General features: G+C 34.7%; 3 protein-coding genes across 5 annotated transcripts in view; all 3 read left to right on the forward strand.

Moving 5' to 3' along the window:
- The window catches only part of LOC148943954 (uncharacterized), a 33,602-nt gene extending 22,852 nt beyond the window's left edge, over window positions 1–10,750 (forward strand). The window contains exon 6 of the mRNA XM_089101757.1: window positions 10,310–10,750. Coding sequence (XP_088957883.1) covers window positions 10,310–10,491 — 182 coding nt within the window. The 3' untranslated portion in view covers window positions 10,492–10,750. The remainder of the gene's footprint in view (window positions 1–10,309) is intronic.
- LOC148943950 (uncharacterized) overlaps window positions 1–22,522 on the forward strand; it is a 628,351-nt gene that overhangs the window by 290,518 nt on the left and 315,311 nt on the right. The gene's annotated exons all lie outside the window — the stretch shown is intronic.
- On the forward strand, window positions 14,577–21,209 carry LOC148943955 (uncharacterized). The gene is given in 4 exon segments (XM_089101673.1): window positions 14,577–14,727; window positions 19,364–20,828; window positions 20,830–20,856; window positions 20,858–21,209. Coding segments are annotated over 3 exon segments (1,440 nt in total). The 5' UTR covers window positions 14,577–14,727; window positions 19,364–19,530; the 3' UTR covers window positions 20,973–21,209.

The raw sequence follows: 22,522 nt of genomic DNA on the forward strand, positions 1-22,522 counted from the left end.
TTACATTATGAAGATGTTTCAAAGTTCATTTTGGATTTATTTCGTTGAAATGCAAGAGTTGGAATATTTCATTAGTGTTTTGTCGTGGTTTACCTTGTCTTTGTTTCATTAATAAGATTTTTAAAAGTTCATTTTGGATTTTTTTCATTGAAATGTAAGAGTTGGAATATTTCAGTAGTTTTCTGTCATGGTTTACCTTGTCACTGTTAAACTCTCTTGATGTTTCAAAGTTCATTTTGAATTTTTTTCATTGAAATATATGAGCTGGAATATTTCAGAAATCAACATACCTGATATTTTTAATAAACCATTTCTTCTTTGATGTTATCAATTAGCATCCATTTTCGTAAAAATCCCTAAATAGATCCCTTTTCCTGTGGAAAAAAAATCTTCGTTTTCAAATTTAGCCACAGTTGTTCTAGATGACTTATTATTCAGATGGTAAACACACTACGGATGACCCAATCATAGGCAGCGCAATGTACTGCCTAAGTAATAGGTGGAATAAGCATAATGTATTATTTTTTTATGACCAAGGCGCTTCGTACAGAAGAATCTGTTGTTGAAACTGAAAAGAGCTCACTCGATTAAAAATAAAAAGTTCTAGTTTCCTTTTTAAGAATCAAAAGGGATTAGAGTGTAAACAGTCCCCCATCTCCAATTGCGACAACACCAATATGGGCAGCTAAAGCAGAGGTGATTGATTAATTGCCTGAAGTACTCAAAATTCAAAAACGTGTCAAATATGAAAAATTACATTACCGAGTTTCTTTTCTAATGAGTATAAGCAATGTCTTTTTAATACAATAAAAAGTCGAAAACTGTTTTTAAGGGCTAGGCTCACGTAGCTGATTTTGGGAACCAAATTCAGCAAGGGTGTATTCCATGGCGAGTGATTCTAATTAATGATGGTAAGAGGCGGGGCTTAGTCACGGTTTTTTCGGTGTTTAAATATCATTAGTTACGTTCTAGACAAGGAATGTACTAAGGCTTTAGAGCTTTATGCATGTAATTAATCGTATTTAATTATTATCGCAAATTAATCGTAATTAATGATGATTAATCACCGAAAAACGTCATTAAGCCCCGTCTCTTAGCATCATTAATTATAATCGCTGGGTTCGCTACGGTGAACAAAATGGCTCTCCCAAAATTTTGATTTGATGTGTTTCGGGGAATGATGGGCACGGGGGGGGGGGGCCAGTTGCCCTCTAATCACTTTTGAATATTAAAAAGGGCACTAGGCAGTAGAATGTATCTATGGAATTTGCTTACTTTATGTTCCTTCCTGTGCTATTTGCTTACTTTACGTTCCTTGGCACCTTTCCAGAGCATGTATCTATGGAATTTGTGTAGTTTATGTTCCTTCCAATTTTATTGGGACCTCTACACGTGATTAAAAACATGTTTTGAAACTATATTCAAGGTTGTATAAGAGAATTAGCCTGTTTTTTTTTTTTTTTGCTATTGATATCAATTGCACATGGAATTACACAAGAACGGTACAAGAAAACCCATGTCTTAGGCACTACAGTATCACATGGACATTTTAAAAAGCGACCAATCCTTTACCTACAAAGTGGCCAAGCATGTTCTGCTTGCCTTTCCTTGGTACCTTTCCAAGCGAGCGGGGATTCCCCACTAGTTCCTACACACTGTAAAAAGCAAGATATTTATTATAAATTTTGAAAAATATCAATCTAATGAAATGGTTAACGATAACAAATATGTTTTCAACCAGAAGGGTTTTTTAAAGCACATTCAGCATGGCATGTTTTATTAATTTTTTTTTTTTTTGCAATTGGCATTTTTGTCTGATAACAGGTACCATTCATTACGATCATAGCTCTTTATGATCGCAATGAATGGTACCTGTTATCAGACAAAAATGCCAATTGCCAAAAAAAAAAAAAAAAAAAAAAAAAACACGCCATGCTGAATGTAATTTAAAAAACCCATCTGGTTGAAAACATTTTTGTTATCGTTAACCATTTAAATAGATTGATATTTTTCAAAATTTATAATAAATATCTTGCTTTTTGCAGTGTGTAGGAACTAGTGGGGAATCCCCGCTCCCTTGGAAAGGTACCAAGGAAAGGAAAGCAGAACATGCTTGGCCACTTTGTATGTAAAGGATTGGTCGCTTTGTAAAATGTCCATGTGATACTGTAGTGCGTCGGGCATTGGTTTTCTTGTACGGTTATTGTATAATTTCATGTGCAATTGATATCAATAGCAAAAAAAAAACCGTCTAATTCTCTTATACAACCTTGACTATAGTTTCAAAACATGTTTTTAATCACGTGTAGAGGTCCCAATAACATTGGAAGGAACGTAATCTACCCAAATTCCATAGATACATGCTCTGGAAAGGTGCCATGGAACGTAATGTAAGCAAATAGCACAGGAAGGAACATAGAGTAAGCAAATTCCATTGATACATTCTACTGGCTAGTGCCCTTTTTAATATTCAAAAGTGATTGGTGGGCAACTAACCCCCCCCCCCCGCGCCCATCATTACCCGAAACACATCAAATCAAAATTTTGGGAGAGCCATTTTGTTCACCGTAGCGAACCAAGCGATTATAATTAATGATGCTAAGAGACGGGGCTTAATGACGTTTTTTCGGTGATTAATCATCATTAATTACGATTAATTTGCGATAATAATTAAATACGATTAATTACATGCATAAAGCTCTAAAGCCTTAGTACATTCCTTGTCTAGAACGTAATTAATGATATTTAAACACCGAAAAAACCGTCACTAAGCCCCGCCTCTTACCATCATTAATTAGAATCACTCGCCATGGAATACACCCTTGCTGAAATTGGTTCCCAAAATCAGCTACGTGAGCCTAGCCCTTAAAAACAGTTTTTCGACTTTTTATTGTATTAAAAAGAGATTGCTTATACTCATGAGAAAAGAAACTCGGTAATGTTATTTTTCATATTTGACACGTTTTTGAATTTTGAGTACTTCAGGCGATTAAGCAATCACCTCTGCTTTAGCTGCCCATATTGGTGTTGTCGCAATTGGCGATGGGGGACTGTTTACCCTCTAATCCCTTTTGATTCTTAAAAAGGAAACTAGAACTTTTTATTCTTAATCGAGTGAGCTCTTTTCAGTTTCAACAACAGATTCTTCTGTACGAAGCGCCTTGGTCATAAAAAAAATAATACATTATGCTTAAACCACCTATTACTTAGGTAGTACATTGCGCTGCCTATGATTGGGTCATCCGTAGCGTGTTTACCATCTGAATAATAAGTAATCTAGAACAACTGTGGCTAAATTTGAAAACGAAGATTTTTTTCCACAGGAAAAGGGATCTATTTAGGGATTTTTACGAAAATGGATGCTAATAGCTAACATCAAAGAAGAAATGGTTTATTAAAAATATCAGGTATGTTGATTTCTATCATTTATTAGTGATTTCTAGCAATTTATTTTATGTTTAAACATTTTGTTTTGATTTGAGTAACCGAGTGTGTATTTTTCGTACTGTGTTATATTTTTAGATTTAAACAGCCAACCATATATTTGTTGTGTCCAAGCAGAAGTTTTGATGTTTTCTATTGTTGGGCACTTTTTGTAGGCCTAATCATTTCAGACATTCTATGGATATACTAGTGGTAAAATTCTAGTTTTGCTATCTTGGAAAGGGGTTAGATTTGGAACGTGAAACTTTTATGGATGGGTATACAGACTAGGCTATAGTCCTGGGAAGGTATTTTGAAGTAGGGTACAGGAATGTACAAGGATCTGCTCACAAATAAGTATTTCAACATATGTCAAACTGGGTTCCATTTAAAAGTAAGGTCAGTTTAAATTTAAATTGTACAAATAGAACACATTTATTGAATAAAAATCAAATTTTTAAAATATAGCCTCAGTGGTTTTAACCTTGTTTAATAGAGCTCACTTACTTGATGATCTTTACCAAATACTTGAAAATAAGCTTCCTTGTTTAAATATTTATTTTTAATAATAGTTATACTCCTTGAACCTTAGAAAGTAAGGTCAATTTAAGTTTAAATTGTGCAAGTAGAACACACTTATTGAATAAAAATCAAATTTTAAAAACAAAACCTCAGTGGTCTGAACCTTGTTTAACAGCGCTCACTTACTGGATGATCTTCACTAAATAGTTGAAAACAAGAAAGGAATATTCATTATTCATAATAATCTAATTCAATCCTCTTAATTTTTACAATCTAAGCCACAAGGTCAACTTCAGGTTATTGAGGTTATGTTTGTCAAATATGCCCAAACCTAATAATCAGTACCCATGGGTGTAGGGAAGGGGGGGGACAGTTGCCCCCCCCCCTCCTAGAACTTCAAATTTACTCTAGATATTAGCAAGAAATTTGTTGTATGTTGGAATGTTTTGTTGCATGTTACCTGGTAGATGGTTAAAAAAGCTGGACATAAACAGAAATTTCCAAATATCATTTGCAATATCAACATTTATGTTTTGATCTTCAATATTGAATTTCAGTCTGATATTTTAGATAGAAGACTGGCCCACAATTGGCTGATTTTGACTTGTTTAATTCTCCATGAATTGATTCAAGCAATAAGAAGTTGCTGTGCATACCAAAGCAAAAGTAACTCATTCAATGCCATCCTTGAAAAAGACAATTAGAAAAACTCCGCTATTTTCCCACCTGGATGCCTCTATATCCAAGTGGTCAAGAGTGCCAAACCCGGGCCACCCAGCACTGGTTTGGTCATCTCTGGCTTATGTTTGGCAACTGGAGAAATGAAGAAGAAAAGTGACAAGGGGAATATTAAAGTTTGTTTTTTTGGCTATAAAATTAAGAAAGAATATGGTCAGCATAAAAACTACAAAATAAATTTCATTAAGGTTTAAAAAAAAAAAAATAAGAGTATTAATTTCAAATTATACATCAACTGATCAACACCAAAAGTAAGCTGCTTTGCTAATCTTGGTGTTCTACCTTTCAGTGGCGACAGTTTTATTTCAACTTTTGTCTTTAAGACACTATCCATCTTGTCAGTTAGTGCAAAGTCTCTTGCTCCAGTCTCCTTCCAAAAGTGGACGTTAAGTTCTTCAGTTGCTACTTTTTGATATTGATAACATTGTGAACAGAATTCCCTTTCTTGCTCTTCAGCTCAGTCAGAATGTAATCACCAGCCTTGACTTTCTCAGTCTCAAATTAGAAGTTGCTGGTAGGGAGCTTGTCTTCAATGTCTATACTGGGGTCTGAACAGTTGTTGTATACAGGATCATTGACATCAGAATTGTCACTCTAACTGTAACTCTTGTTGCAAGAGACATGCCTTTTGCTTTTTAGTCTTTTCACTTGTCTGACTTTCTTCTGTTCCAGGACTAGGGGTTTTTGGCAGATCCAGCTTTTATCCTAGCAGTAACACATTCTTTCTTGGGGGTGTCAGTGAGCACTTCTGACTTTTTCATATTTTTTTCCTGTTGATTTTTTGGGTTTGACTTGATTGATAAAATGCTGCAAGTAAAGCAAAGAATGAGAGGCAGTCATCCAGCCAGAAGTATTTTCTGAGCTGATCATGATGGTAAAGCTCCCCTGAGTAAAATTTCCAGACACTGTTTTTGTGGGGAAATAAGTATAAGAGGGACTGTGTTCCCAACACGTTAACACCAGCACAAATTGTGATCAACTTACCTCTGTCTGCTGAGGTGACCTTCCCTACTTACTTTTGCCTTGCTGTGCAATGATTTTTCCAGGCTTGTGGATTTTTTCAGACCTGATTGGTCAAAACTTCAAATGTCTTGTGGTCTGAACATGTGTTTATATAGGCCTCAATCCAGGTTGTTAAAGAAAGCTCCTACACTGTGACAGTTGAAAGCAGTTGTCTGTCATAGGCTTGTACTTTTTGGCATTCTTACTGATAGAGTTTTAAGGCAGTCCATAAAACCACAGTACCAATCTTTACCTGTAATTTCTCCACTGTTTCCAGTGCCTTTGCAGTTCTGTTATCCAGTACTTTTGTGCTCTAAATAATGGCATAAGTGTAGCCTATGCAAATTTACATGCTTCTAGGGGAATACAGTTGAAAGCATATCAGCTATTGTTTTCAAGGAAGTTTTTAGTCTTTCTTCTTGTTCCTCTGTAAATATTTATCATATGTTGTAACAGGGTGTAAAGAAATTCAGGTCCAGACTTTTTAGAGGGATATTCAGCTTCTCAACTTTTTTTCTATGTAGACCAGCAGCATTCCTCTCGAGATACTCATGGTACTTCCAGAGAATCCAACTGACTTTATGTAGAATAAGACAGAAAAAACTGCTATTTTATTTTCTTCTAGATCATAGCCACCTTTCTTTCTTTTCTCTTGTGTTTTACTTTCAATAATTTTATCTTGAATGAGATTTAACAGGGAAAAATAGAACTTCAGTTCACCTACTGTTCTGACAGGATTAAACAACACCAGAAATAACACAGTTTTAGGTTGTAAGCTTGCCTTCAACCTTTGAATATGCTGTTTACACAGCTTTTACAAGCATAGCCCAATTTTGGACACCTTGCTACATAATGCTGAATTTACCCTGGGTATTGTGGCTGAAAATGGGAGTTCACTGTACCACAGGATGAAAAAATACTAACAGCAAACTAGTGAAGATGGCACGCTGCCAAAAACAGGCAAATAATAATACAATGTGAGAATTATAAGGAGAATACAATGTGAGATTTCTAGTATTCATAATTAGGTGTAGGCTCTTAGACAAAATTGAACAAAATTCCAGAGTTAATCACCATAAAACCTGATCCAATCTGATATTTTTGGTAAAAATATTAATTAAGGTCAGACATTTTAAAAACATACACTGCCATCTGTCAGAGCTTTTATATTCCACCAAAAGCCCCATAGGTTTTTATATTGAAACTGTTTGCTTTGGCTAAATGTGGGCTGGTCTCCCCTATACCAATTTTGATATTTGATTTTGCCCAACTGTAAACTTTTGAATTGAATTCTTAGAAGAAGCTGTTATCTAACCATAATGTGATTTGTGTCAAATAGCTTTTGTGGTGTTTGTTTTTTAGAAATTGGAAGAAGGATAGTGGGTATCTTATGTTATACTGTTGCAGGATAAGTAGAACATGGAAAATGTTAAAGGCCAAGTTTTGGTGAAATGTAGAATGACTAGTTTCTAAAGAACTATATTCAAAGGACATCAGGAAGTATCAGTAAGATCCCTCCCCCCTTCATCACAGAAGCGGCTGGCCCATTCTACACAAGATGCTGCCTAGGCCCATGTCAGTACCTATGCAGCATACAGGCACCACTATATACTGTATTTTGGTTAATGCTAATGAAATAAGATAAAATAGGATGAATATATAATAGTTTAGAAATAAATTTGGGCTATATATTTGCACATTAAGGGGGGGGGGGAGGCGGTAAAACTGAGCATATATTTAATGCATAACCTAACCTAGGTAACTTCCCCCCCCCCCAAAACCCTAAAAAACAATTGTTTAAATATTGTAAACTTCATGAGAAACAACACTTTGCAGTCAATTTAGGTCTTGCAAATAGCCATTTGATTGGTTTTGTTGGGTAGCATTTCCTGTTTGGCATTCCACATACAATATATAGCTGTGCCTGTATAATGCCTAAGTATCTAGTAATCTTTAGGGAATATACTGGAACATCATTAAAGCAATCTACTGGAATTTAGTTATGATAGGACAAATATTGCTGTGTCAAATAGTCAGTTTGTGGCTATTGATATGCTACAAAAATGATATTTTTATTCTCAGCTGGACAAATTGAAATAGTATTTATGTTCAGTTTTGAAATAATTTCTGAGACCAAACTGGCTCATATTAGAAATAATTTTGTAAAGAAGAGAAAACAAGGATATTTCTAGCCTGTGAAAATGGAAATTCAATAAAAATATTTTGGCCAAGATGTCTGTTCAAGTGTCCAAAGTAGAGGTTTTTGTCAAAATCTTAGCATTTGATATTCAATGACTGAACATAATCTTGTTTATTCTCCTTTACAATGTTTTTTCTCATCTTGACAGGTGCTAAGAAATTTCAGATTGGGTCAAAAACAGGTAACTTTCATATTCTGTTGAATTTGCAGGTGAAATTGCTCCAGTTTAAGAGAATTACGGTTTTGTACCTGAATTTTCTGAAAATTATAGTTTCTGATAAAACTTCAAACTTCTAATCAAACATTTAGATTTGTAAATGTTTTTCCTATGTATTGAAACCCTTTTCAAATTAGGCCTTCTGGAGCAGAATTTTTTTTTTTTTTTTTTTTTTTACAAAAACTGTCAAATCATCAGTACCTTTACCCTCCCTACCTCTGCTCCTCTTCCCTCTAGAGGGCAGTGATAACTGTTTAAAAAATTTTTTTTTATGAAAGTGAAATCTTGCAAAATTGATCTTCTGCTGAAATGAAGTACAATAACTGTTTTCAGCTTCACAGCTTTGCTCATTACCAATTTATGAGGTTTAAAATATCTGCAAATATGTTTACTAAATTTAGAAAATAGTAATTGATAAGGCTCAAAAATTGTACTCAAAATTATTGAAATTGTCTTTTCAGAACTAAAACCAGAGACAACAAAACGGATAACTGAAAATGAAGGTAAAATGGTGCTTTGTCAAAACTTACATAGGTGTCAAACCTGTCAAGTAGGCGAATTTCTAAGATTTGCAAATCAGAAGACAGTTAACATAGAAGCTTGGTAGTGCCTTCACTGTGGATATTTTTGGCCCTTGATTCATTACTGAAAGTTTTATTTTCCTAACCCAACCCCTTAATAGATAGTGAAAAGTAGCTAAACTAGAATTTTACTTCAGAAAGCTTTTAGAGAAATATTTATAAGAAGACATGAATTGAAGACATTCTGGTTATTAAAAACCAGAATGCTGATGGAAAGTAATTTTGGCTGCTGCTTTTTACTTTTAGATTCAAATTTATTGTCTCATGAGTACAGCAAAACTTGCAGTTTTGACTCTTTTCATTTAGTTTTTATCAGCTTGTTGAAGAAATAAACAGCATTTTGAAAGTCTTTCAATATTTTTACTGTGACCAATTATTAAAATTGTTTGTTATATGAAACATATTAAACCAACAAATAATGAAAGGTACTTGAATCAAATTTTGCTTATATGTTTGCACATTAGCCGGGGTGGGGTATAGAGGGTCTGCATGCAAAATATCTTTGCTACAATTATTCTGCATATTAAGAAGTAAGAACTGTTTTAGACTTCACACTGTCCAAATATTCTACCCCCTGCTGCCTATTGTGCAAATATATAGCCCAAACCACATATATCTCCTGTCTATTCTGTCACTTCTCTTTGATTCTGTTTTTCATGCTAAAGTTAAATAAATTGGTTTACACTCTGTCAATGCATGAACAACTTGAGCAGTAATGGGTATATCATACAAGTACCAAATGAAAATTACATACATGAATATATAGCCTAGGCTATATAAATAAATTAAAACAATGGAAGAATAATGAGTTTAGAAAAAAATTGCTTTTTGGTGTTGTTTGAAATTAGCTTGTACAATTTTCACTAGCCTGTATTATAAGCCAAATATGTCTTATTGTTTTTTTGCATCTATCACTTTTTGGTATTAAGAAATGTCTTGTTAAAAAAAAAATATATATATTGGGTCAGGTCAATGTACTATCCAAGACTCATTTCAACAAAGAGACTCCCATCTTTCATTTTTGTTTTATTTTAATGTGGTAGGTAGTGAAGACCCCAAACAGGTAACATTTATAGAATGTTCACCTTTTATTTGTAATTGCTATGATGTCTAATTATTGAAGAGTTTTCAACTTATTTAATTTTAATAAAATCATTTTTTACTATATAGATAATTCATTCTACTGTGTGCAGCGCTGGTGATGTGGATCAACCAAAACTCTTTGGCCCAAAACCAATCGTGAAGGTGAAGAAGCTGACAGATAAGGCTATTGAAGAGTTAGAAGATGTCTTATTTATTTGTGTGAATGTGAGTCAACATCTAGTTATTTATGGTCATTTTTTACCAAGCATGTCTGACCTAGAACTACAGGGAACTACATCGCTAGCTAGTACACAGAATCCTTTTACAATTGTTTTCCTATAATTTATTTGAATTGGAGTCTAATGCAAAAAAGCTTGGACAACCATAAAATATATTTGAATAGTTCTTTGCATTGTAAAAAACCCAGAATATTGAAAAGATGTAAAGAAACATATGAAGGGATAAAGCAAAATATTTGTGATGTTTGTGACAAGAGCTTTTCTCATGTGACCCATTTTAAAAGGAATCAAAGAATGTACACAGAGGAGAAACCTTTCAAATGTGATGTATGTGAGACAACTTTTTCTCATTCAAGCAGTTTGATTAAGCACCAAAGAGTACACATGGGTGAAAAATCCTTTATATATGATATATGTGAGAAACCTTTTTCTTTGTCAAGCAATTTGATTAAAAACCAAAGAGTACACACAGGTGAAACAGTTTAAGTGAGATATATGCAAGAAGCTCATAGTGAGATATATGCAAGAGGCTCAAAAATTGTACTCAAAATTATTGAAATTGTCTTTTCAGAACTAAAACCAGAGACAACAAAACGGATAACTGAAAATGAAGGTAAAATGGATTACCTGAAATGAAGGTAAAATAGATTCAGTCATTGACTAGTTAACACAAGAGAACTATATCTTACTTTTTTGGATATTTTAACTTGGATACTTGATAAATTTTCCACAGGCTGTTTTCAGCTCTACCTTTTTTTGATCCCGCGCACTGTCATCAGTCATTGCTGGGCATTTGTACACACAAGGTGGGCGGTCGTATTAAGCGAGCGAGATTTCGCTTTTTTTCATTTTGTCATTTGCCGAAGCTATGCAAGCAGGAAACCGGGCGTGTGCTCAATTTAAATATTACAAGCTGTGGCCTTGCAAAATTACGCAGGTGATAACTGTCAAAGGTGATGAAAGTAATTATGAAGTTTGCTGTTACGGAACTGACGAAATTAAAATAGTACGTCCGAGAATATATGGGCTTACATGGAGATATATGAAGAAGCGCTGAAAGATGGCAGAAAAATGTTCAGAGAGCGATAAAGCTGTGTACGGAGGACTCAGAAGGTTTAGCCGGAGATTTATCTGAGTCGGTTAACTTGATGCAGTCAGAAATTGTTAACCTTCGTGACGGCATACAGGATGAAATTCATAGGAGAGTGGAAGAGCAGTGCAGTAGATTAGGGAGTTCTCCGGTGACACAGATAGTCAGATTTTCTTGATACTGTTATGCCAGCTGTCTATGAGGCGATCGATCTGCAATTCAAGGGTAAATTTGAACTGCTTGAGAAATCACTTGGCGATTTGCGGGCAAGAATTGTTCAAAATTGCGCAAAGCTCCAAAAGATTGAAACTAAGCTGGATGATATAAACCAGTTTTCTCTTCTGACTAAGGTCACTGTATCTGGGATAGACTCTCCCGCGCGTGATTTGCCTCACCTTGGTGAGAAAGTATTAGCTTGACTTAACAGTGAAATGGGACTCAATCTTGATAAATCCGTTGTCAAGGGTGCAAGGCGTTTGGGAGGTGCCTCGGAAATAAAAACTCCGATTGAACTTACATTTTTTACTGAGGCATCTGCAGTTGAGATCCTGCGCAATCGCAAGAATTTGAAAGGTACCCGAATTTATGTAAATGAGGCTCTAACCGGGGAAAGGCAAGAAATCTACAAGCTTGCGCGCAATAAGTTTGAATTGAAAAATGTATGGACTTTACGAGGTGTTGTTTATGTCAAGTGCGGTTCACAAATCATTCCTTGTAAAACGATTTCCGACGTAGTTCAGATTCGCAATGTGTCATGAACCTGTCGTCTAAACTAAGAAGCTGTGAATTTTTCTTTTCTTTTTTTGTTTTATGAATCGTTTTCAGTGTTCTCTTGATTCTCGTTTGAAATTAGATGTAATTCTAAATTCAGATACCGGTAGTGATAAAGATATGCCTTATATAAATAATCTACCTGAATGTGATTATTCTTCAGGCGAGTTTCTATCGGATAAAACAAAAAGTTGTGATTTTCCGATCCGATCGTTACATGTAAATGCCCAGGGGCTACAAAGTGCACTCAATGAACTGAAACTTTTGATTGCATCTAGTCCTATAGACATTGTTGGAGTTTGCGAAACTTTTCTGTCTGCTAATACACCCATTACAATGTTAGATCTGCCCGGGATGAAGTGTATTTCGCGTACAAGGTGTAAGAATGCGAGAGGAGGTCAGATGCTGTATATTCGTGATGACTGGTCTTTTAGTATTCTCAGTGATTTGTCTGTATTTGATGAAGGGTTATGTGAGACTATTTTTGTCTAAGTTGTACCTTTGGGATGTGATCCATTTATTTTCGGGTCTGTTTATCGATATCCGTCGGGTAACCCAAAAAGATTTTTTGAAGTTTTTGAACCGCTGTTGAAAAATCTGGAAGCGTTGAAAAAACCGGTTATTATTTCGGGTGATTTTAATTTTGATCTTTTGAATCTTGATGTTGGAATGTGTTCTAATTTTCTTCCAAGTATTTCTCTGCCGACAAGAGTTACAGCTAACACCGCTACATTATTAGATAATATATTTTTCTCTCATGTTTTATTTGATGCTGAAAATTCGTCAGTAATTTTATCTGATATGTCAGATCATTTTCCATTGAGTGTTGTTTTAAATTTAAATAATAGTAATAAACAACATCGAGATTCAACAATGGATAATTCAAAAAAGCGATATACATGGATTGATTGTAAAGTTCTACGTCAGTTAATTGGTGACCATGATTGGAGTTCGGGTTGTGGCTCAGATGACGCAAATGCTGCGTTTTCAGATTTTATTGATCAAATGATGCGACTGCGGGATCGGGCTTCTTCAACACGAGTTTCGCATGGGAAGTTTGCGCAGAAATTTGACCCATGGATTACTGAAGGTATTTTGACATCGTTAAAACATAAAGATAGAAAATTTAAGAATTGTTTAAAATTACAGACACCTGAGTCGTGTTTATAAATAAGAGTTTTTATGAATAAGCTAAATTAAATTATAAGACCTGTGTAGATAAAATATTATAAATATAAAATTTTTGAGTATAAATAGGATATGAGAAAAACATGGCAATTGATAAATGAAAAGATACGTCCTCATAGTCGTAAGAATACTAGTGTTAATTGCCTTGTTTTAAATGGAGAAAATGTTATAGAGCCCAATGAAATTTTAAATGCTTTTGGAGATTATTTCAGTAATATTGGTTCTAGACTTGCATTGACTATGAATATGCAACTGAATTCCCCTTCTGTTCCAGTTAATGAGCAACATGCAGAAAATTGATTGAAAAAGTTCTCATGAGATTAAAAAAGTTATTCTGAAGCTTAAACGGAGTTTTTCTAAGGACGAATTTGGATTTTCGGCTCAAACCGTAAAGCAAATAGCGTCAAGCATTTCACCTTTGTTGGCACATATTGTTAATCTATCCCTTATGCATGGGGTTTTCCTGAGCTTTTACAAACATCAAATTTTACAGCATTACCTAAAGCTGGGAGTTCAACTGACCCTTCAGATTAAAGAGGCATTTCTTGACTTCCGGTTTTCAGCAACATTTTGGAAAAACTTGCAAATAGTCAATTACAAAATATTTATTTGATAGTAAGATTTTACACACGTCTCAATATGGTTTTATAAAAGGAAACTCAACTGAACTGGCAATTCTTGAGCTTTTACTAAATATTAATGATTCACTAGATGATGATCAACACGCGTTGGCGATTTTTCTTGATGTCGCAAAGGCGTTTGACCCCGTAAATCATTCGTTGCTTCTTTTTAAACTAAAGTCTTATGGGTTTTCAACACAAGCTGTTAAATTTTTTTCATCTTACCTTTCTGGGAGACGACTAGATTGTGTTGATAAATCTCGTGATCTCCGTTCCGAAACTTTTCCAATTAATTACGGAGTGCCTCAGGGCTCTGTCCTTGGGCCTATTCTATTTATTCTTTTTATAAATGATTTGCCAGAAGTTTTTGCGTCTTTGTAAAATTATAATGTTTGCTGATGATGTAGTAATTTTTGCTTCTCACCGGGACCTATCAGTTCTTTTCTAGAACCTCGAAAGTACGTTACTAACTGTATCTGATTGGTATTCAAGGAATTTACTAGCTCTTAATGAAAAAAAATGCCAATATATGTTATTTTCAAGAACTGGATCAGTAGTGTCATATACCTTCTCTCTTTTCTTGAATGGTCTTGAATTAAGACGGGTAGATCAGTTCAAATATCTTGGGATTAATTTAGATGAAAATTTGTCGTTTTATAAATATGTAAAAACACTGTCGTTAAAAATTTCCCGAAATATTGGCATGCTAACTCGTCTTCGTCATTTCTTTCCTAAAGCTATTCTAAAATCTATTTATTATTCTTTCGTCACCCATATTTTCTCTATTGCATTTCGGTTTGGGCATCTACCTTTCCGTCTGTTTTAAAATCTGTCCAAATACTTCAGAATAAAGCAATGAGGATTCTTTTTAATGTTGATTGCAGATCATTGAGAATATTTAATCCTACTTTTATTATTTTTTGTCTCTTTATTTACTTTTTATTTTTGTTGTTGAAGCTGGAGACCTTTTATCAATTGAAGCTGAAACGATCAGAGAAATATCTAGTTTCACGTCTGAATTGGACTCCCACAGTCTGGACAATAATGACGAAGGTATATTTGAAACTATTAGTTGTGTGAACTTAGTTTGAAAAAGAAATATTTTGTCAAACATGAAAGTTTTTGTAAATTTTACAAGTTAACATCAACAATATGTTAAATAATCTAAACAACATAACTCAAATTCAAGAATTTTATTAACCTCCAAAATTGAAAAGTATAAATAAAAATAAAAATGAACAAACTGACCTCATAAATATAAAACAAAACCAATATAAATACAGGCCAATATGCACAATCCTAAATTATACTAATAATACTTAATTACATTTCAATCATAACATCGTAAATTTTAACATAAACAAGCATGAAATCTAAAAAAAATAGAATTATTGGGAATAATAAAAATCTACCAACCAGCTAAAGAAAATAAATATTCTAATTTTAATAATTTGAAAAATTCCTGAGTCGGTCTATGGGAAATCGATGGCCCTAGCGAATGAATTTTTTCGCTTCTTATTCATTATTACAATTTGATCGTTCATACTATATTGTTTTATTACGGATGACGTAGAACTAAATTTTGAAAGTCAGCATAAAAATATTCCAAAAAAAAAGTTGAATTAGTTGAATTTTCCTAAGAATTAGAAGAACTAAAATAACTTTCATATTTTTAAAGCGTTTAAATAGTATTACCAAAAGTCTTTGGCAAGGTAAGTTTGCATTTTGTTTTGCATTTTGACGGTAGCACGTCAAAATGCCTCAAATATTAAGCTAAAAAAAATTGCGAGACCTTTTTCCTCGCGAGGCTCACACACTTAAAAGTAACTAAAGTTCCTTTTTAAATAACCAAAAAGTTAAACCAGCACAGTGTGCTGATTTAGGTACCAAAGTGTACATTTATCTTATATTTAAGCCAGAATGAAAATTGATTCAGAGCAATAGTTTTTATTTATATTCAGCAGAATATTAATATTTTATTGTTTAAACATCTTTTTTTTTTAGAATTCAAAAATAAAAGATCCCAAAAATCGATCAAAAATAACGTCAGATTCAAATGAAAAGTTTCTAATTAAAATTGACATCATTGCATACCTCTCCTCCTTATTGAAAACAGGAGAATTACATTTCTACATTGGGTGTGTAGATCGTAGCCCGTAGGTTGTTAAAGTTTTTTCCCTCTGCAAGTTTTGTTTGTTAATGTCGACAGTCTTTATCATTTGATAGCTGAGTGTCAGTTTTAGCCATTCATCCAAGCATATTTTTGAAATTTACTTTGAATTTTTCATAGTGAAAAACGTATTGAAAACATGAAATATAGGTAAAATATCCAATTAAGCAGATTTAAGTAATATGGTGTTGGAAATTCTAGGTATTTTGGTATTTCTGAATCGTTGAATCCACAGATTCGAAAAGAGTGAATCCTGCTATACAAGTGTCTTGTTCACTTAATTCAAGTATGATTCGTAGGCGTGTCCCGCCCGTCACTCTCTTCTCTGAAGAGATAGTTGAAGGGGAACTTAAACCCTAGGCCGAATGGAGTCGGCCAGTGAAATCAAATGTTTAGATTATTTCTCTGTCTTTTTTTTATAAACTTGTGTATGGTAGTGCCAAAATAAAGTGCAATGTAGCAACTGAAAATTTCTACTCGCAACCTCCTCTCGTGCTTACTCAGAATTTGCAGAAGATCAGACGCAATAAAATGGCTGATTATTCTTTTCCAGAGTTAAATTTTACCATTAGTACTACTAACGACTCACCGAAGCACCAAAACGCATGAGGCCAACAAAGTTACGCGTGCTCCTTCCATCCTAATTTATTCTAAGTCTCCCTCTTTGTGCCCTCCCAGGACTTTCTTATTTTCCTTAAATCTATCCTTATGAGTTCCTCCCACCCAAACCGTGGACGACTCGCTTTCTGTTTAACCCTAGACGGTTGACCGAAAAGGACAATCTTTGGTGATCTGTCATCTTCATCCACAGATCGTTCCCTAACCGTCTCAACCTTTATCTCAATTATAGCCCTAGAAAGCGGGATAGAACTGTACTTTCCGCACAGCCTATCGTTTGAAATACAATGAGTCAGTCAGGTACCCAAATCAATTCATAGGCAATTTCTCTAGAAAAAAATTAGCAGATTTTCCTTGGTTTTTCGGAGTACTAGTGCTTCAGAACCATGTTTGACCAATTTCATCATTATAGCTTCCAATATTCTAATCTTGGTTTGAAGACATTTCCTCCTATTGTTCCAGACTTTTTTCAACTGTGAAAAAAAACACCTTGGTTCTTCATTGTTGAAAAAGCCTGGGTTCTTCTACTTTTAACATCATCAAGGCTCCCACCGTCTTCTCTAAAAATACTACCAAGGTAAATAAAGTTGTCCTAGCTGAGGCCGTCCTAGCCGAGTGGGCTGGTGTGCTGGATTTAGGATTCTTTGTCCGAAACGGCGAGTGTTCGAATCCTAGGGCATCCAATTATTTTGTTTGGGACGGGGGTCAGTGGCGTGACTCTGTAAGCTCAGCCAGAGTTCACCCAGCTCTAAATGGGTACCTGGAGAAATCTGGGGAAGGTAAACAGGAAGGGTGTGCGAAAGCACAGGATGGTTGACCCCCCCCCACACATTGCACCTCCTGGCTGAAGGGCGAAGAAACGGAGATCAGCACCGCCGGTAGGGACTGTAAAGTCCAATGCCGTAAACTTTACCTTTTTTAAGTAAAGTTGACCAATCTTATTCTAGCACTATTAATTCGCAAAATCTCTAAAATTTCCTTCAATTTGCTCACACTTTCATCTAGGATGTTTAAGTCATCAGCGTAATCTGTGTCCTGGAAATTTATACTTCCCCATTTAATTCCGTGTTCTTCCATTGCCTTTCCTGTGCTCCTTCAGACAAAGTCTATCAAAATGATCAATGTAACTGGGGATAGAGCACAACTCTGCTGAATTTGAGATTTAGTCCGAAACAAGCTACTTTATAGCTTTAATACGAAAATCTAACTTTTTAGCCTGAAAACTAGTCCCCGAAGCCGCGTCGCGCCGACTTGACAGCGGCAAATATGTGATTTACTATCGGTGGCGGCGCGCCGCCAGACACACCGACATTTTTTGGTGGCACGCCGCCGATATTTGACTGGCGGCACGCCGCGGCGTGCCGATTTTTCTGATTAGAAATAATAAAAAAATCCATTTCACCAAGCACGTTCAACCTCAACTTGATTTTGGTTACGATTTTTAAATGACTTGCTTAAAACATACAAGAACAATATGACGAAACAGGAATTTGTAGGGCCGTGCGGAAAGTGTTTATGTTCACCGTCGATCAGACCAAGTTGAATTCTCATTTTTAGCCACTAGACCCAGGGAAACCTATGTTGTGTTTATGTTTAACTTCGCATTGTTCCTATAAAATCTCGTGTTTAGTCATTTTCTTCTTGTTATTGATTTGGGCTAATGTGTGTATAAATTTCAAAGTTTGAAGTTCAAACATCTCCTGTTCATCAAATACATCCGAAAAGGAAGTGAAAAAAATAACAAGAAAAAAAAACACTGTATACAAGTCAGATACCATGGCTTAACAACACCAAAAAATTTAAATCAAAGGTTACAAGAAGGTTAATTCAGAAATGACCCTCTGGACAAGTTTATTGTTGTCATGGACAAAAGTGAGTTTGTTCTCTCTGCTTGGAGCCAGCATTGATCTTTTTGCAGTCACTATCAGTCCTGTCGTGCTAAAAAGCCGTTTAGCTTTGGCACTTGTGGCTGGTATAGCCAAAACATGACGAGCGTAAACTGCCACTCGCGGAATTGAAACTACTTTTCAGTTCGGGTGGCACTTGGAGCGCACTTGGTTTTTACACGATCGTGTGAAAACTAAGTAAAACGATCTTAGGTTTCTGGTGTAATTGTGATTTAAATAAGTTGAGTGTCAAAAATTTGCAGTTCTAGAAAGATATTTTTAGCAAACTGACCAAAGGACTTACCAATAGCTAAAGAGAATATGCATATTTTCTAAATCCATTTTTTGTGCGTCATTAGACTGTGCTTAGAACTTGCTTGTGAGCAACTGTGTCCCTTTTATGGTCTTCTAGACATTCATCATGCTGAAAAAAATGCACTGCTAAAAAAAATTTTTCCTTTAAAGGAATTTCTAAATCATTAACGTGAAAAAATAAAACTTTTCAGTCTACAGAAAATGTTTACAGGCTAAAAACGAAAGCTGAAAATCAAATTAGTTTAAACTTAAGTTTTCATCAGAAATCACGGTGAAATGGGCCAAGGGGGGCACTCTTCCCTGTAGATCCCCATTTTTAGAACTTATAATTATTTTCTGCTGTCTACGAGTTTATTGATACAATGGCCTTCATGATTTACGGAACGTTGCCGTTGAATTAGTTTTCAAAGTGAAATTATGATACAAGTTTAGTATAAGTTCAACTAGGGGAGAGGGGTAGAAAAGGAAATTATTCGATAAAACCCATGATATTCTTTTAAAATTTCGTATTCTTCCATGAAGTGAAACTAATTTCAAGTTTTGTTCTTTCATTTTTGTTTTATTCAGAAGTGGCAAGTAGTGTAGATCCAAAACAGTTTACACCTATAGAATGTTCACCTTTCATTTGTTATGCTATTATGTCTAATTATTGAATCGTTTACACCTTATTTAATTTTAATAAAATTATTTTTTATTATAGAGATAATTCATTCTACTGTGTGCAGTTCTGTTGGTGCGGATCAAGCAAAACTCTTAGGCCCAAAACCTATCGTGAAGGTGAAGAAGCTGACAGAGAAGGCTATTGAAGAATTAACAGCTGGTATTTGGCGTTGTGCCACCTGTGCAAAAGTAGAAAAATCGTTTTTTATGCTAGATCTTCACATAGCCACCGGCTGTGAAGAACTTACACCTAGAGAGTGTGACATGTGCCCTGCAGTATTCAGGGATTACAGAAATTTTGTTGTTCACGTTATGGAACACCAAATGGGAGAGACAAGAAGGTGTCCTATTTGTTTGTGTGAATGTATTGGGGATGTGAGTCAACATTTAGTTATACGTGGTCATTTTTCACCAAGTGCGTCTGTGTTAGACCGACAGGGAAGTACATCACTAGCTGTGACACAGAACTCTTCTAAAAGTGTTTGTTTCAATTCATTCGAATTGGATTCTGAAGCAAAATACTTGGACAATCATAAGATATATTTGAATAGTTCCTTGCGCAATAAACAACACAAAACATTGAAAAGACTGAAAAAAACACATATAAAGATAAAGCCATATATTTGTGATGTGTGTGACAAGAGCTTTTCTCAGTCAAACCATTTGATTACGCACCAAAGAGTGCACACTGGTGAAAAACCGTTTAAGTGTGATGTCTGTGAGAAAGCTTTTTCTTTGTCAAGTATTTTGATTAAGAACCAAAGAGTACATACTGGTGAGAAACCGTTTAAGTGTGATATATGTGACAAAACTTTTTCTGAGTCAGGCAGTTTGATTAGGCACCAAAGAGTACACACTGGTGAGAAACCGTTTAAGTGTGATATATGTGATAAAACTTTTTCTCAGTCAGGCAATTGTATTAAGCACCAAAGAGTACATACTGGTGAGAAATCGTTTAAGTGTGATTTCTGTGAGAAAGCTTTTTCTTCGTCAAGCCTTTTGACTCAGCACCAAGGAGTGCACACTGGGGAGAAACCATTTAAATGTGATGTCTGTAACAAAATTTTTTCTCGGTCTAGCAATTTGATTTCGCACCAAAGAGTACATACTGGTGAGACACCGTTTAAGTGTGATATATGTGAGAAAACTTTTTCTCAGGCAGGCAGTTTGATTCATCATCAAACAGTACATACTGGTGAGAAACCGTTTAAGTGTGATATATGTGATAAAAAATTTTCTGACCTCATGATAAAAAAAAAAGGCAGTTTGACTCAGCACCAAAGAGTACATACTGGTGAGAAACCTTTTAAGTGTGTTATTTGTGATAAAACTTTTTTTGTGTCTAGCAGTTTGATTACGCACCAAAGAGTACATACTGGTGAGAAACCATTTAAGTGTGATATATGTGAGAAAACTTTTTCTCAGGCAAGCAGTTTGAATAAGCATAAAACAGTTCATACTGGTGAGAAACTGTTTAAGTTTGGTATATCTGATAAAAGTTTTTCTCTCAGGCAGTTTGATCCAGCACCAGAGAGTACTCTGTGAGAAAACCGTTTAAGTGTGACATATGCAAAAGAGAATATTCTTCTAAAGTAAGTCTTAACAATCATATAACAATCCATTCTCAGAAAAAGCCTGCTAGTTTATAGTCTACAATACCAACCTCTGTGGTCTTGCTGAACCCTATTGTAAACTGTTTCTTTGTTTTGTTGCTACTCATTTATATATTTTTTTCGTTTCATTAATTGATTTGTCGAATATTTTTGTTTATTTGTTCTGTGATTTGTTTTAACTTTTTCCTTTCTTTGGTTATGACTACCACCACCCCGTCTCCCAATATAGTCACTATATGTATCCATGTTTGAGTAAACTCCCCAGTAAAATTCATTTTATTCTTTTTATAATGTTTTCTCGCCTTTTTTGAAATCTCTTTGGTTATCACATGGATTGAAACATTGTGAACAAATATGTAAGTAGTTTTTGGTCTGTCCTCAGAGAAATAAATCCTTAAAACTATGATTGTCACCAGGATTTCTAATCGAGAGATAAGAGGGGGATGTCTGGTCATTAGGATTGTTCCAATGTGGCGAGGTCCTTATGAGTGATTAATATATCCTTAGGAAAACCGCTGCAGAAGTAAAGGAAAGATAAATATTGGTTTGTTCGAGTGTTGTAATTGATAAAATTGGGTATTCTGCCGTACTTTTATGGACCCCCCTAAAATTGGTACTTACCTGTTCTACATATTTTACATATTATACTAACATCTTTTACGGTGCTTTATAGTTAACATAGTGCAAAACTATCCAAAAGGCTGGGAGAAACAGGTTTGGATATGATATTGTTATTGTGGTTTCTACTGGATACACAGCAGGGTGAAAGAAGGAAATATAATTGCACTCATTAATTTCGTTGTGAAGTGTTTTGATAAATTGGTATTTGACTGGCCCTTGCCTAACACCATCTCACTTTATTTGCATATGTTTATTCTCTTTTAATGAACAATTTACATAATCTATCCACTAAAAAGGTTTCAGAAACCAATATCATTTTGATCTGTGGGTCTGTAGCAATGTTACCCAGTCTAATCTGGTCTTTCTCCTCTCTTTTGGATGGACCCACATTTTTCTCTTTTTTCTGAAAAAAGCAGGGTATTAATTGAGGTCAGTATTATTTCTGTTGCCAATCAGAGGTCTAAATTGATTTGGATAGGAAGAAGTACTTTATGCAGACTATTGCTCAATACCTGGTTTGCCTGTTATGAGAGACCCCACTCAAATGTAACATTAGTAAATACCACAATGTTTGAACCTTAACTTTACATCTTCATAAAGCTTCTGATCCCTCAAAATAGCGAAAACAAAGCTATTGCTTCTTAGGAAAAAATAGTCTGACTAGAAAAAATATGGTACCAGAATTTGTCTTGAAATTTAGAATCAGAAATGGATCTCATTGAATCTAAAGTCATTCAATATACCAGGTGGTCAAAATGCATTAACAATTTTGCTGTCATCTAGCAATTACTAGTGAACACAAAAAGAACCCAGTTTATATTTTTATTCAATTAGGGATAGTTGATTGTTACCAAAATGAGTTAGTAATTAAAAACCTATTAATTAGATTAATAATTTCATAGTAGAATAAAAAAGAGGTTTGCAAAAGAGAAAAAAAAACAGCCTAAGAAGTAAGATCAAAGTCC

The sequence above is a fragment of the Artemia sp. Qi Xiang Cuo genome, chromosome 15 (assembly GCF_049724085.1).
Source record: "Artemia sp. Qi Xiang Cuo chromosome 15, ASM4972408v1, whole genome shotgun sequence".
In the NCBI taxonomy this organism is placed as follows: domain Eukaryota; kingdom Metazoa; phylum Arthropoda; class Branchiopoda; order Anostraca; family Artemiidae; genus Artemia; species Artemia sp. Qi Xiang Cuo.